Source organism: Canis lupus, chromosome 5 (genome assembly GCF_003254725.2).
Source record: "Canis lupus dingo isolate Sandy chromosome 5, ASM325472v2, whole genome shotgun sequence".
Taxonomy (NCBI): Eukaryota; Metazoa; Chordata; class Mammalia; order Carnivora; family Canidae; genus Canis; species Canis lupus.
The window spans coordinates 34,541,006-34,555,309 of record NC_064247.1 but is presented as its reverse complement, the minus strand read 5'-3'; the positions used below and the strand labels follow the sequence as shown (position 1 = coordinate 34,555,309).

Genomic DNA, 14,304 nt, shown 5'->3' with positions numbered 1-14,304 from the left:
TTTCCCAGCAGTCTTTCTTTTTGCCTCTTTGTGATTTTTAAAACTCTCTTTCGTTATTTTTGCAATCTTTTTTTTTAACATTTTATTTTATTTTGGAGAGAAGGGGGAGAGAGAGTGAGAGTGCATGCGCATGTGAGCGGGGGGAGAGGCAGACAGAGAGGGAGAGTTTAGTCTCCTCCACTGAGCAGGGACCCCAACGTGGGGCTTGATACCAGGACCCCAGGATCATGACCTGAGCCCAAGGCAGATGCTTAATGGTCTGAGCCACCTAGGTGCCCCCCCTTTTTCCTTTTTTTAATGATTTTATTTATACAGTTGATTATTGATTTTCATCTACTTGGTCCAGTCTTTTCTAATAGAACCCTCCTTAAACCTTCCATGCATCACTTTTTTCATGTCCTTGCTGTTTTTTTTTTTTTTTTAAAGTTTGCAGTTTGGGGAGATCCTCTGACACGCAGCCTTACATTTTGTTATTTTATTAGTTTTTTTTTTTAATCTTTATTTATCCCCAACCATGAATGTGGATTTAAGTGGGCAATTTTCATACAATCCTCACCTATTCTGTTTGTTTTTTCATTGTGTCATCTTTCTTGTTTTGGCCTTTTTCCATTAATGATTTTCTGTTCCTCTTTCAAAGAGGACTTCTTGCTTTCTAACAGTTCCTGACATTGTCTTCTGAATCGCTTTCAGAGGGGGCGTCCTCCCTTGCGCCGTTAGGATGACGCTCCATCACCCTTCCCTCCCATTCTCGGGTCTCTCATTCCTCCTTGTCCACCAAGGCGGTGTCAGTGTAGACGTTGCACAGGCTGCCAGATGCATTATGCGTCGTTGGCCTTGGCGCCGTGTGCATGCAGAGGAAGGTTGAATCCTCCATCATACCTTACCTGCTTACCTGTGGGTTCAGTGATGCACACACTTCATAGCCCACTTCTGGTTTTAAAACAGGCTGCCCCCCACCCCATGTGCTGCTGTTTTGCTACCTGCCTCCCCGATGTCCCCAGTTGGCGGAGCGCGAGAGGTCACATCCCCGCGTGCTGTCCCGGGCCATGTGCACCATCAGAGTGCTTACCACCCCTCCCAAGTCCTCCACCCACCTGCACTCCCTGCTCACCTGTTTTCTGGATGTCTCTGGACCTGGAATGGACGATGAGGGAGGAGGATCAGTTCTCGGGGCAGTGTCTGTGTCCTGGCGGCTGACCACTCAGTGCCCAGGTGCATGCGGGTCTGCATCTCAAATTAGAGACCCAGACACAGAAACGTGTGACAGGCTGTTCCTCTTCCCGCAACTGGTCTCTGTTTTGTATGATTGTCACCATTCGCTCCACTGGCGTCACGGTTTCTCAAGTGTTTATTTTTGCCCAGATTCTGACTGTCCACCGTTGTTTTTTTTGAAGCTTATGTAAGTTTTATTTTTGATTCCTATTGTTTTGTTTTCCTCTCATTGCCTTTTTTTTTTAAGAGCAATGCCATTTTAAGAACATGTGATTTTTTTTTTTTTTGGAGATTTTATTTATTGAGTTGAGAGAGAGAAAGGGAGACAGCAGGAGCAGGAGGGGAGGTGGCAGAGGGAGAGGGAGAAGCAGATTCCCTGCTTGAGCAGGGAGCCGGGTGTGGGGCTCGATCCCAGGACCCTGAGATCACGACCTGAGCTGAAGGCAGACGCTTCATCAACTGAGCCACCCAGGGGTCCCTCATTGCCTATTTATTTTATTTTTATTTTTATTTTTAAAGATTTTATTTATTTATTCTGGAGAGACACAGAGAGACAGGCAGAGACATAGGCAGAGGGAGAAGCTCCCTGTGGGGAGCCCGATGCAGGACTCAGTCCCAGGACCCCAGGATCATGCCCTGAGCCAAAGGCAGATGCTCAACCACTGAGCCACCCAGGCGCCCTTCATTGCCTATTTTATTTTATTTTTAAATTTTTTTATTTTTTTTCATTGCCTATTTTAATAGGAAGTTGACAGAGGTGTCCGCAGGGCTGTCAGATGGCCCTCACCCTGGGAAAGCCTCTGCTTTTTCCCTTGACTGCCCTCCTGGGTCTCCCAGTGACGACTTGGGCCACACACTGGGGACCTTGCTCCTCCTGTTGCAGGTATGTGCTCAGTGGAGAATTCGAGCTTGGTTTTCTAGGTTTCAGAAAAGAACCTCCCTAGACCATTTCACTGCTGCTCTATGGTAATTCTGCACTTAGCTTGCAACTGTGTTTCTTCAAGGGGGCCGCTTTTACCACTTAGGCTATGGAAGATAATCATAGACCATGTTGTGATGACAGTTTTTTTTTTTTTTTCATTTAAATTCAGTTAGCCAACATAAAGGACATACTTGGTTTCAGATGGAGCGTGCAACGATTTATCGGTTGCGGACAACACCCCAGTGCTCATCACGTCACGTGCCCTCTTTATTGCCTGTCGCCCAGCGACCCCACCCCTGCACCCACCTCCCCGTGATGACAGGTTTTAAGTTATGTTTATTTAAGTGAGGAACAGGGTAAATAACCAATCACATCAGATTCACGTTTCACAGATGCTACTGCTTGGGGTCAGGCTACATCCAAGCTCATTATAAGACAGTTAAAAAAAATTTCTGGGTAAATAATAGGGCAGCTGACGCATGGCGACAGCATACTTGGGACAAGGGAACGTGAATGGCTGGAGTTTGGGAGGCATTGAGCTGAGGCATCTCTCGGATGCTGAGCCTGTTAAAGTGGGTGCTGTTTCTGATGTGTCCACTTGCTCTTGGGCATCTTTTATGGACGGGGACACGTGGAAACTTTGGAGGTGCCTCGGACCCATCCATGCTGAGGGTAAGAAGCTAACTGCCAAGCCCCTTGTAGGAACCATCCATAGGCCCAGTGGGCCTGGGCCGGCCACTGTTTACTCACAGCCCTGTCCTCTCTTCACCTGCTTCTAGCATCTATCTCAGTCTCTCCCCTCCTGTCTCTGCAGATCCCCAGGCTCACCAGCTCCTCTCTCGTATGCTCAGGACCAGATTTCACGCCCACCTCACTCCCCGGCTCTTCTTCCTGGGATTGGCAGGGGCGAGCATCCACCACCCCCACCCCCACCCCCACCCTGCTCTTCATCAGTGGGCGTCCTCGTTTGCTTTCTGGGACTCATTCCCAGAACTCAATCCATCTCTTGCCCATCCTGGAGCGAGCCCCCGAGTGTGAGGCACGGGGCTGCATTGAGGAGAAGGATGGAGACCTGGTTCTTGCTTTTGAGGGTCTTGGTGAGGGGGCCCAAGGTGGAGAGGGACCCAAGACATGCTTTGGGAGGAAGGGAAGGAGGGAAGGAGGGAGCAATTGGGCTCAAGAGGTGTCAGGGGGAAGTCTTTGTGCTGCTAAGTGAGACATGTCCCAGGGCTCAGCAATCCATTCTTTCTTCATAAACTGAGTCCAGGGGCACCTGGGTGGCTCAGGGGTTGAGTGTCTGCCTTCAGCTCAGGGCGTGATCCTGGGGTCCCAGGATCGAGTCCCACATGGTGCTCCCTGCAGGGAGCCTGCTTCTCCCTCTGCCTGTGTCCCTGCCTCTCTCTCTGTGTCTCCTGAAGGATTGCAACCCCATCTCCGAGCAGATAGGCCAGCTCCAGTGTCAAGGGCCACACGCAACCTGTCTGCATACGATCACAGCTCTTAGAGCTGGAGTGGACAGGCTATGAGCTCTACTGTGTATCCCCACACTGGCTTCCACCATGGTTGGATCTCCCCCAGGTACTGGTTCCAGTTCCCTCGTCCCCTTCAGAATTGACTTTTACTTCCTCCCTCTTTGCCCACATCTGTTCAACCACCAAGGCTTATTCTGCTTCTCGATTGTCATCCCTCTGTTCTGGGAAGGGTCCTTTTCATCTCTGTCGTCGGGCCGATGCCGAGTCTTCTGAGAAGCCTTCTCTGTCCACCCCAGCCCAGCACCGTCGCGCCCTTCTCTGGATCCTGAAAGCTCTCATTGTCTGCTCGCTCACTGCTTAGCACTTAGGAGAGACTCCCTTGCAGAGTTATTTCTGCTTTATCACTTGTGTGTGTGTCTCTGCCTTATCTTCCAAACTGCAGAAGCCAAGTCCCCCTAGGTTACAATTGCCTGTGTCTTCCACAGCATTTGGGAAGCAGTTGCTAATTACCATGAGTTGCTTGGTTGATCCCATAGCCGGGGGGCTGCCTCTAAGGGGGCTGGTGACTGTCTTCGAGACTCTGCACCCCAGAGACTGAACGGTCTGGTGAATAATTTTTCCCTTCACGACTGTGAAGCATTTAGAAAAAGTGAGTCATCGCCATACCCCGTCTTACTTATTAATTATCATTGTAAGACAACAAACACGATTTGTGCTACAGAGGATGGGAGCCCACAGTGAACGTGGCCTATTTTGGTTGATGGTTTGTTTTTGTTTTTTTTTTAATATTTTATTTATTTATTCATGAGAGACACAGAGAGAGGTGCAGAGACACAGGCAGAGGGAGAGGCAGGCTCCCTGCAGGGACCCCAGTTGATCCCAGGATCACAGGATCACACCCTGAGCCGAAGGCAGATGCTCAACCGCTGAGCCACCCAGACGTCTCTGGTTGATGGTTTTCAACTCAGTTGAGCCAAGGAATAACAACAGAAAGGTTGGCTGCATCAAATTCCATGAAACTTGGAGAAAATGGAGCTCAGTGGAAATGATCGGTGGTCCTTTTGGTGTTCAGATCACGGGCTTCCTACCGTCTCTCATTTGTCCCCATAGGAACCTATCTATTTGCAGACCTCAGAAAGAGGAGAAGAAAATGTGCTTTTTGCAGTCAACTCAAATGGTAGGAGATTATCAATACAGCAAACCTCAGGAGACATCTGGTTTGAGAGACAACCCCAAACCAGAAACCCATGAGAATGTCTTCATGAGTATTATACACCTCGAGATTCTTAGGTTTGGTTGAATCCTAAAGAATAAAACATTTGCAGGCCTCTGGTTTGTTCTGCTTAGCTCAGGTCAGAGCGGATTAGCGTCCCTTCATAAAGGCTCAGAAAGGTCTCTTGCCATTGGCTGGAGGCTACCCTGGGAACCGTGATGACAATCTCCATGTGTAGGACTGCATTATTTTCTGTGATTGTATCTATTCTGTGTGTGTGATGCAGTGTCAGAGTGGTGTCAAGGCCAAATGGCCTTAAAACTGTCCCCTCTTGGCTGCTATAAAACTGGAAAGTTATAGGCTTTGAGAGCTTCCAATGGTTATTTTAATTCTACGAAGTTTGAAGGACTCAAGAGGAAGGTCTTGGCTGTATGGCTGCAGATGGAGTTTTGCTTTTACCTTATTGTGCTCTCATGCCCTTGCACAGCTGGACTCCATCCCTAACTATGCCTTCTGTCTCCTTCTATGCCCTCAAATCCTGATGGAAGTGATCCTCATACCCATCCACACTGCTTTCTCTCTGGATCTTTCCTCCTGTGGCTGCGTGGCCTCCTGCCCACCCTTCCTGATCTATCTCAAGAGCTTCTGTTTCCTCCTCTGTTAACTGGAGATAATACTAGAACCTCTGCGTTGGTTTGTTGGATGCATTACATGATACAAGGCCCAGAGCAAGAGCTCAAGAGAGCTCTGTGTCATTCCTGCAGAGAATCAGAGCTTGACAAGCGGAGAGGAGAAGCAGAGCCCCTGGAGCAGCTCACCCCAGGCTTTGAGAAGAAAGAGGAGAGCTCTGCCTCTGGGGGTGGAAGGAAAAAGACCAGAAAGGGGGGAGTCCAGGGGGAGGCATGTTGCCATTGGCCCTCTGAGTGTGTGCACCCCCAGCAGAGAAGCCCGTGGTTGACATTGGGATGCTGGCTGTGCTGCCTCAGTTTCCCCAAGGTTGAACACCAAATGGACCACCTTGTCTGGCATCTGGTGAAGTTTCTCTCTGGGTGCGGGCTTCACCTTCCCTGGGGGTTCTGTCCCTGTGTATCTCATGATGCGGCTTATGTCCCACTGGTTGGGGGCCCTTGATCTAAACTATCTCTGTGGGTCCCAGACTTTGTGTGTGTGTGTGTGTGTGTGTGTGTGTGTGTGTGTGAAAATAGACATAACCTAAAATTACCATTTTAACCATTTTTAAGTGTATGGTTCTGCAGCATCAAGTGCATTCACAATGTTATGTGACCATCACCATACGCCTCCAGTACTTTGTCATCTTGCTAACAGACACTGTCTCCGTTAAACACTAACTCCCTGGCACCCCCCTCCTGCCCTGCCCAGGCTCCTTCTTGTCCTTGGCAATCACCATTCTATTTTTTTGTCTCTCAGAATTTAACTATTGTATTCTAGGCCCCTCATAAAGTAGGACCCTATAGTATCTGCCTTTTCGTGACCAGGTTATTTTGCTTTGCCTAATGTCTTTAGGGTCATCCACACTGTAGCCTGGGTCGGAGTTTCTTTTCTAAGGTTGAATACCATGCTATTGTATACATATACCACATTTTGTTTGGCTGTTCGTCCATGAATGGACACACTCGGGCATTGTTTCCATTCTGTGGTCATTATGAATAATGCTGTAGTACCCGGGGGTGAACAGATACCTGGGTCCCTACTTTCAGTTCTCTTGGATGTATCCCTAGAAGTAGAATTGCTGGATCATATGGTAATTCTGTGTTGAACTTTTTAAGGAACCGCCATATTGTTTTCCATAGCGTCTACACCATTTTACATTCCCACCAGCAAGGGTTCCACTTTTCCCACATCCTCGCCAGTGTTTGCTCTTTCCTGACCTTCCTGTTTTTGTTTGTTTGGTGTGGCCATCCTAATGGGTGTGAGGTGGTACCTCATTTGGGTTTTAATATGTTTCCCTAGTGATGAGTGATATGGAGCACCTTTCCATGTGCCTGTTGGCCATTTGTGTTTCTTCTTTGGAGAAATGCCCCTTGCCCATTTTTGTTTTTAAGAATTCTTTCTTTCTTTTAGAGAGAGAGAGAGAGATAGTGTGTGTGTGAGAGAGAACACACAGGAGGTAGGAGCAAAGGGAGAGGGGAGAGAGAATCCCAAGTAGACTCCACACCCAGCATGAAGCCCAGGGCGGGGCTTGATCCTGCGACCCTGGCATCATGACTGGAACTGAAACCAAGAGTTGGATGCTTAACCGACTGAGCCACCCAGGCTTCCCATCTTTGCCCATTTTTTAATTGGGTTGTTTGTTTTTTGTTTTTATCCAGTCTAAACTTTCCTTGTGTATTCAGGGAAATTTCAACTCCTCTCTCAGCCACTGCTGATCATAACAAAAACAACTGGCTTTTACTGGGTACATTGGTCCCCTTCACTCTATGCTCACTGTTTATGTAAATCTCCCTCCTCAATCCTGCCTGCAACCTTTTGTGAAAGACCCTGCAGTCATCTCCCTTTTGTACTTGAAGAAATCCAAAGTTTCAAGGTCCCGCCCGGGCCCGGGCTATCACAGCTAATAGGTAGTGATCTGACAAGGGCCCAGCGCCATCTGACTCTGTCCCTAGGCCATATTCTGATTTCATAGCCCTGACCCCAGGAGCTGGCACTGAAACCTCTTCATAAATACACAGTTCATCCATACGTGTGAAAAAATGATATTTTATAGGAAACCATCCAGATCTTGGGATGCATGGTCGCTTGGGGAAAACCATATTTATGTCAATAGGAAGACTCGTTTCCTAAAATCACGAAGGTTTACATTTAAAGGAAATGTAGAAATGGGTGAATTTTAAGTGCTAAACCTTCAGCTGCTCCAAAAAGCTGTCTGAGTGGAAGGATTTGATATATTCACGGAGGATCCAAGTCTTTTGCCTGAACGTGTGTAGCTGGTGGATGCCATAATGTGCTTGGGGTCCATATTCACTTGCAGCTAACAGCTTTGTGATCCTAAAAGCCCTCTTCCTCTGAGATGCATGGTGTCGCCCCTCTGGTCACCCACTGTCCAGGTTTGGAGGCAAGGCAAGGGCAGAATGAAGGCAGGGGACCTTCGTCTTTCCCCTTTGGGGGCACCAGCCTTTCAACCCTGGACAGGTCTGACACAATGGTTCTTTGGGGGGAGCATTCCCCATTCGTTTTATGTTGGTTTCAATCTGGTCTTGGGTTCACGCAGCTGGGGCTGGGGCCGAGGCCAGAGCCGTGACTTAGGGTTGGGAAGAAGTTGGCGGAACATTCCCCAGCAGGGCTTGGGCAGGCCCAGGGAGTCCCGCCTAAAATATAGTGGACAAAGGAGCTCTTGTCCACGGGCCTGGGGGTGGGAGGCATCTGGTCAGCGACACAAGCTTGGCCATTGTATGTCGTGACCTCGGCCAGCTTTTTTTTAGCTGAGAAAGGGGAAAGAGAGAGAGAGAGAAACAGAGTGAAAACAACAACAAAGAAGCCTCCAGAAACTTTGTAACTGGAAAGTCAGAATGCACCGTTGATTTCATCATAGGACCTTGAGCAGATTTGGAAGGAGCTGTGCAATGTTGTGGGTTCTTTGTGAAAGAAGAGCTCTGCGCAAAGCCACGCCAACGCCCCCTGGGATGTCCTGAGTCCTGACCCTGGCACAGCCGCTTGTGTCAGCCCCATTTCCCGTGGAGGGTGCCATGGAGAGGAAGCTGGCAGGGGCCTGGCCCTGGGTCTGGGGACTTCACACGGGACTCAGGACACTCCTCTGAGTTAGCAGCCACCCCTCTTCCCCCACAAGGAAGACTAACTCTTCTTGGATGGTAAGAATCAGTTTGACTCGCCCTCAGAGGTGCCGAGCTCTTCCTGCGTGTTTCTGAAACAACTGTGACGTTTTATTTTAATTTAATTTAATTTAATTTAATTTTATTTTATTTTATTTTATTTTATTTTATTTTATTTTATTTTATTTATTTATTTTTTTACTTATTTTTTTAGCTGTGACATTTTAGAAAGCAGTTCTGAGGACCTCTGAGATGGGCAGCTGGAGCCTAGAAGTGCTGGGGGCCCAGTGTGCTCGGGGGCACCTGTTAGGGGCCCAAGGCCTGAGTAGGGAAGGGGAGGCAGAAACGTGGCCGTGGTGCATGCGAGATGGGGAAGGCAAGGAGAACAAGATGTCCAAAGGGCTGTTTGTGCAGGGAGACGGAGTCACCACCTCCCTCCCCACCCCGGTTACCTGGGCAGCTGTTCGGTTGAGGCGTGTGACCGTGTCGTGGCATGGATTATGGGGATTGGCGTCCACATCAGGCCTCCTTCCCTCCGCCCAGATCTGTCCTCCCACCCACCATCTCCCCATGGCCCAGCTCCAGCTGGGACCCTCTCTGGGAGAGGGGGAAGCCTGTTGGGTGACACAGCTCCTCGGGGAGGCGATCGAGTGTCTGCCCAGGCACCCTGGTGTCTGTGCTGTGGTTCCATGCTGCCCTGGGTACTTCTGTCTGGCTTGGTGGTGGCAGCGGTCGCCACAGTAATGGGCATTGGTGCTCTCCTGAGACCTAAGAGTGGGATACCCTAATTTTGCCAACCTTACTGCCTCTGGAAGTTAGACATCCCCTCCTTTCTTGGAGAGAGGGACCTCACATCAACCAAGACTCTAGCCAGCACTCTGTGTAGGCTCTGGGGAGCCGGCAGGGTGGTGTCCAGTTTGTATGGGGAGGCCAGATCGGTGTTTGCACATAGCCTTTTTCTAGGACGCTGCCTCTCACGGGCTGGGCCGGACAGCAGCTCTCATTTCAGCGTGGCTTCTGATGGAGACCTCAACCTGTGCCGGGGAGAGGGAGATGGTGCTCATCATCCGGGGGCACCTGGAAAGTCCACAGCAGGGCCTGTCAAGGGGTAAAGCACACATGAATTGCCCAGAGACCTTTAAACTACCGAGCCTGGTGCTAGGGTGGGACCTGGGACTCTGCATTTCTAGCCCGCTCCCAGAGGACAGCCCTGCTGCTGGTGCAGGGGCTGCACTTTGGGAATGATCGTCACATTCCGATGGAATGCTGGGCATGCTGGGGGTCCCAGGGGGTCTGGCCTTGGCTCTGGGCCACGGCCGGGAGGTCCACAGACAAGATGGACCCCAAGGGCGTCCAGGGAGCTTGCATGTGTGGTGAGCAGCTTACCTGCTAGCAGGTGCAGAACAAGTCTGTGTGGGGGGCGCCTGGGGGGCTCAGTCGGTTAAGCATCTGCCTGCAGCTCAGATCATAATCCCAGGGTCCTGAGATCGAGCCCTGAGTTGGGCTCCCTGCTCAGCTGGGAGCCTCCTTCTCTCTCTTTCTGTACCTCCCACTGCTCTCTCTCTCTCTCTCTCAAATAAAAAAATAAAAATCTTTAAAAAAAAGAAAAAAAAAAGACCAAGCCTGTGTTGGGTACAGGGTGGATTCCAGCTTCAGACACGAGGAAGCCCGGGATGCCAGGGCCAGAATCTGGTTGCCGGGTACGCAGAGCTTGACTGCGTGTGGCTCTAGAAATGAAAGGGAAGGGACCCCACATAGGCCCCATCAGGCCAGAAGAACTTACCAGAACTCACCGTGGTGCGAGGAGGAGGCCCAGAGCGCTGAGATCGTGAGGCCCGATCCCCATTGTTGGGGGTGGGGGCCGATCCCCGTGCCAGGGACACTCTGCTGCCCCCGGACGTGTGTCTACACTTGAATGAGACTTTTCACCCCTCTTGCAAAATGGCACGTCTTTAAAGCAAGTGTCCTCGAGACCGACCTCCAGAATCGTTGAGTGTGAGAACAGAAAGGAAGAGAAAGCCGAGGAAAACCCTTGGAGACCATCTGGTGCGACTTCTGAATTTTCGAGATAAGGAAGTGGAGGCGTCCCCGCGGGGATGGAGGGGTCGCTCAAGATTTGGCAGCGGGCTCTCCATCCCGCCTTCTGCGCGCGGTGCCCCGGAGCAGTGGTGGGTCCTGGCTCTCAACTGTGATGTCACCTGCTGTCCCCCGCTGTCTGGTTTTATATGCACCAGTCGCGCGGCTTCAAAAACTGTTGGCGGCCTTAGGCTGGTTGGAACCTCGCCCCTCGCTGACTCGTGGAAGCGGTTCCAGACTCGCTTCGCCTTCATCTCTCTCTAGTGCCCATGGTTCAGAAGCAATTAGGACGCGCTGGGAGCCGGCTCTCGGAGCCAGAAGTCTTTGATTGGAGTCACTTGGAGCACGGGCCACGGTGCCACGCAGTAACCCGGATGAGGACAGTTGCTGCCCTTAGAGTTTTGGGGCGCCCGTGGGGCCACCAAGCTGGCCACTCGTGCTCCCGAGCATCCGTGGGCAGCAGCCACGTCACCTGCCCTTAGAACTCCTTTCTGAGCAGGATGCTTTGCAGGAGATTCCAAGCATGTGACTACCTGAGCCAGCGACTTGCGATTCCTTTCCTTTCTGCTCTTCTGAATTTGCAAGATCCATTCTGGATGGAACAGCATGTTTGGTAAATTTAGGTATGGGGTTTCCTTCAGGGGCTTGAGAAGGTGCCAGAAACCATGGCATGAGGCATTCTGGGATTTCCTCTTCTCTCCCCCTCCTGTGGTCCCTGCTCCTCCCAGTACCAAGTGTTGGCAAGATTCTCTTATTTCCCGGCTTTCTCCTCTGCAAAGGGAGATTTGAGCAGGAATCCTGTGGGGGGGGCCTCACCCTACCAGAAGCTGCCCACAGAGATCCTCAATGTGTCCTTCAGGAGCACCTCCTAGGGCAGGATACTCGACACCATTACCCACACAAACTCATGTAGAAAATCCAGGGTGCATTTTGAGATCCTAACCACCCCTGCCCACCTCCTTCTTCTGACACCTAGGGACAACGCAGCCCCAAAGGGGCCCAGCCAGTGGCAGGGGGAAGGAGAAGTTAAGTGTTCAGCCTTCCTCATATGGGTGTGAGGTAATGCTCACAGCTTAGTGTCCTGGTTTGGGCATACTTTTTTTCTTTTTAAGATTTTATGTATTTATTCCTGAGAGACATACAAAGAGAGGCAGAGACACCGGCAGAGGGAGAAGCAGGCTCCATGCAGGGGACCCGTTGCAGGACTCGATCCCAGGACCCCGGGATCACGACCTGAGCCCAAGGCAGACGCTCAACCACTGAGCCACCTGGGCGCCCCATGGACATACGTCTTAATGATTGCCAATTTTTGTTACACTGCTTCCCTTTACTGGTGTCTCATCATACCCTTCCCACCAGATCCAAGCCGGGTTTGGCTGAGTAAATTTTCACTCTCTGGACCAAAAAAATTGGGGGGAGTTGTGCCGGTGGGGGTGGGAGGGAGGTAATGCGATGCGAACGTTTCTTTTTCTTGCTAGGAGGTCTCCGTCATCTTGTGTTTGTGTGGCCGCTGCTTTTGCAAAGTGACACTGGTCATTCAGATGCCTTGAAATTTCCCTTGGGGTGGTTTTGGGCCTTGTTACGAAACACGTTCCTCATGTCATGGAAGCCTGGCGTGGGAGGGCTGGCAGCCCCTGGTTTTAGCGATGAGGGGCCAGAGAGGCCCAGGGAGGCCCCAGGACCCGCTGCCTGGGAACACAGTGTCCGTGCGCCTCGACCCTGTGTGCTTTCTGCCGATGCTTTTGGGGTCCCCAGGCTGGAGGTAGGATGTCAGAATGGCCCACGCTATTTTTATCTGCCAGAGAAAGGGTAGGAGGAAGGGAGCCAACATTCCTCGAAGTCGAGAGTTTGAATAAAATGTCTCTGTTAATCACGAGCTGATGGTGAGCAGACTCATTCAAGTTTTCCTGCTCAGAGGCCAGAAGCAGAACAGGCTGCCGGGAGCAGCACACTGCCTTGCCCTTCAGGACTCTAAAACATCAGGGCCAGACAGATCCTAGAAATGGGACCCAGGTTACAGGTTTTCTCTGGGGTTTCCCACACCCCTCTAGGCTCCAAGATAGGGTAGCAGTACAGCTTCCCATCTTTTTTTTTTTTTTTAAGATTTTATTTATTCATGAGAGACACACAGAGAAGCAGAGACACAGGCAGAAGGAGAAGCAGGCTCCCTGTGGGGAGCCCCATGCAAGACTCAATCCCAGGACCCCAGGGTCACGACCCAAGCCGAAGGCAGATGCTCAATAGCTGAGCCACCCAGGCGCCCCTGGAGTGTCCCATCTTATTCCTAGAGGTGGTCTCCCTATTTGTGGAGTGCCTGTGGGAACCCCCTTCCCCATGTGGACCCCGAACATGACCATGAGGCCCTTGGGCACCTGCTGTCAACCTCGAGAAGAGGCAGGAGTTTTGCAGTTGTGCTGTTTGGTCAATGCGGAGATTCTCCCAAGAGATGATGAAGAGTGGGCATGTCTCAGGTCCCAATCATGCCATGCGGTGTTGCTGGGCAGGTGCCACCAGCAAGAGCATGAGCCATCTCAGATGGGGGAGGTCTGATGACATCCACAGAGCTCCTTGTTTCGTGCATTGTCTCCTTCGGAGCCCTATTAACTGGCCACTCTGTCGTCTATCCGGGTGGCAGGTGCATCGGTAATAGAAGCGTCTTTATTCAGTGTCAGTGAAGGAAGGGCTCTTGTGGGAACGTCCTAAGGCCTGGGTGGAAGTCACTTCCTATGGGATGGATTCCTTCTTGCTGTCCGTGGCTTGACCCACGGACACTTCAAGGCTGTGAAATAGCTTCTGACATGCGGAGGGGTGGGGTGGGGGATGGGGTGGCGCGTCCAGCTCATCCTTGCACTTGGCAGCATTGTTTGCGAAATCGTTCGTCCGGTCCTTGCCCCACCGGAGACCCCGTGTTTTCCAGCTTAGCAGTATTTTCCTGTGAGAGCTCACTTCCTGTAGCCTTTGCAGAGACTGCATTGTAATTGTGTTCATCAAAATTCCTGGGTAACCAGATCACTCCATTCCTTTTTAGGATCGGAGAATAGAGTTTACTATTCTGCGACCCTCTGCCCGCCCAGTCCTGAAAGACAGACCCTGGGAGTCAATGGCCCTCAGGGAGGTGCTGGGGGCTTAGGGATGGACACTCAGGGTGGACGGGACCCTTGCTCACTGAGTCCCTGCAGAGCGTTCCCGGTGGTTTGGGTGCCAGGCACTTGGCTGGCAGCTCAGTGGGTGCCAGGAGGAAGCTCCATGCACTGATGCCCGCCTGTCACGGCAGGTACCAGGGGCTGCCAGGTGTAAGGCTTCCTCTGGCAGCTTTATGGGTAGAGGACAGTGATGGGGCCGGGGGCTGGGAGAGTGGGGGATGGTAGCTGATCCAGGCAAGGGTGAGTGTGGCTGGTGCTCAATGGGGGCTGGAGCTGGGGGGACCCTGAGTAAATCACCCTCTGGGGACTTGTCTGTATGATCCAAGAGGGCTTGTTGCAGGGGCAGAAGTCTGGCGTGAGCAAGGGACAGATTCTAGCCATGGGGACGTGGATTATTGCTGCAGGCATGACCCTGTCCAGCCATCACTCTGATCCGGAGGCCTGAGGACGCGTGAGTTGTGCTGGGTTTGGAAGAGAC

The 14,304-nt window shown here is 51.3% G+C and overlaps 1 protein-coding gene across 9 annotated transcripts in view; it reads left to right on the top strand.

Annotated features, from left to right (window-relative positions):
- GAS7 (growth arrest specific 7) overlaps positions 1 to 14,304 on the top strand; it is a 210,732-nt gene that overhangs the window by 98,260 nt on the left and 98,168 nt on the right. Inside the window, exon 1 of one of the 9 annotated variants that reach the window (XM_025428378.3) lies at positions 8,410 to 8,646. The exons of the other annotated variants lie outside the window; for them this stretch is intronic. Coding sequence (XP_025284163.1) covers positions 8,644 to 8,646 — 3 coding nt within the window. The 5' untranslated portion in view covers positions 8,410 to 8,643. Of the gene's footprint in view, positions 1 to 8,409; positions 8,647 to 14,304 lie in introns of those variants that run through there. 9 annotated transcript variants of the gene reach the window in all.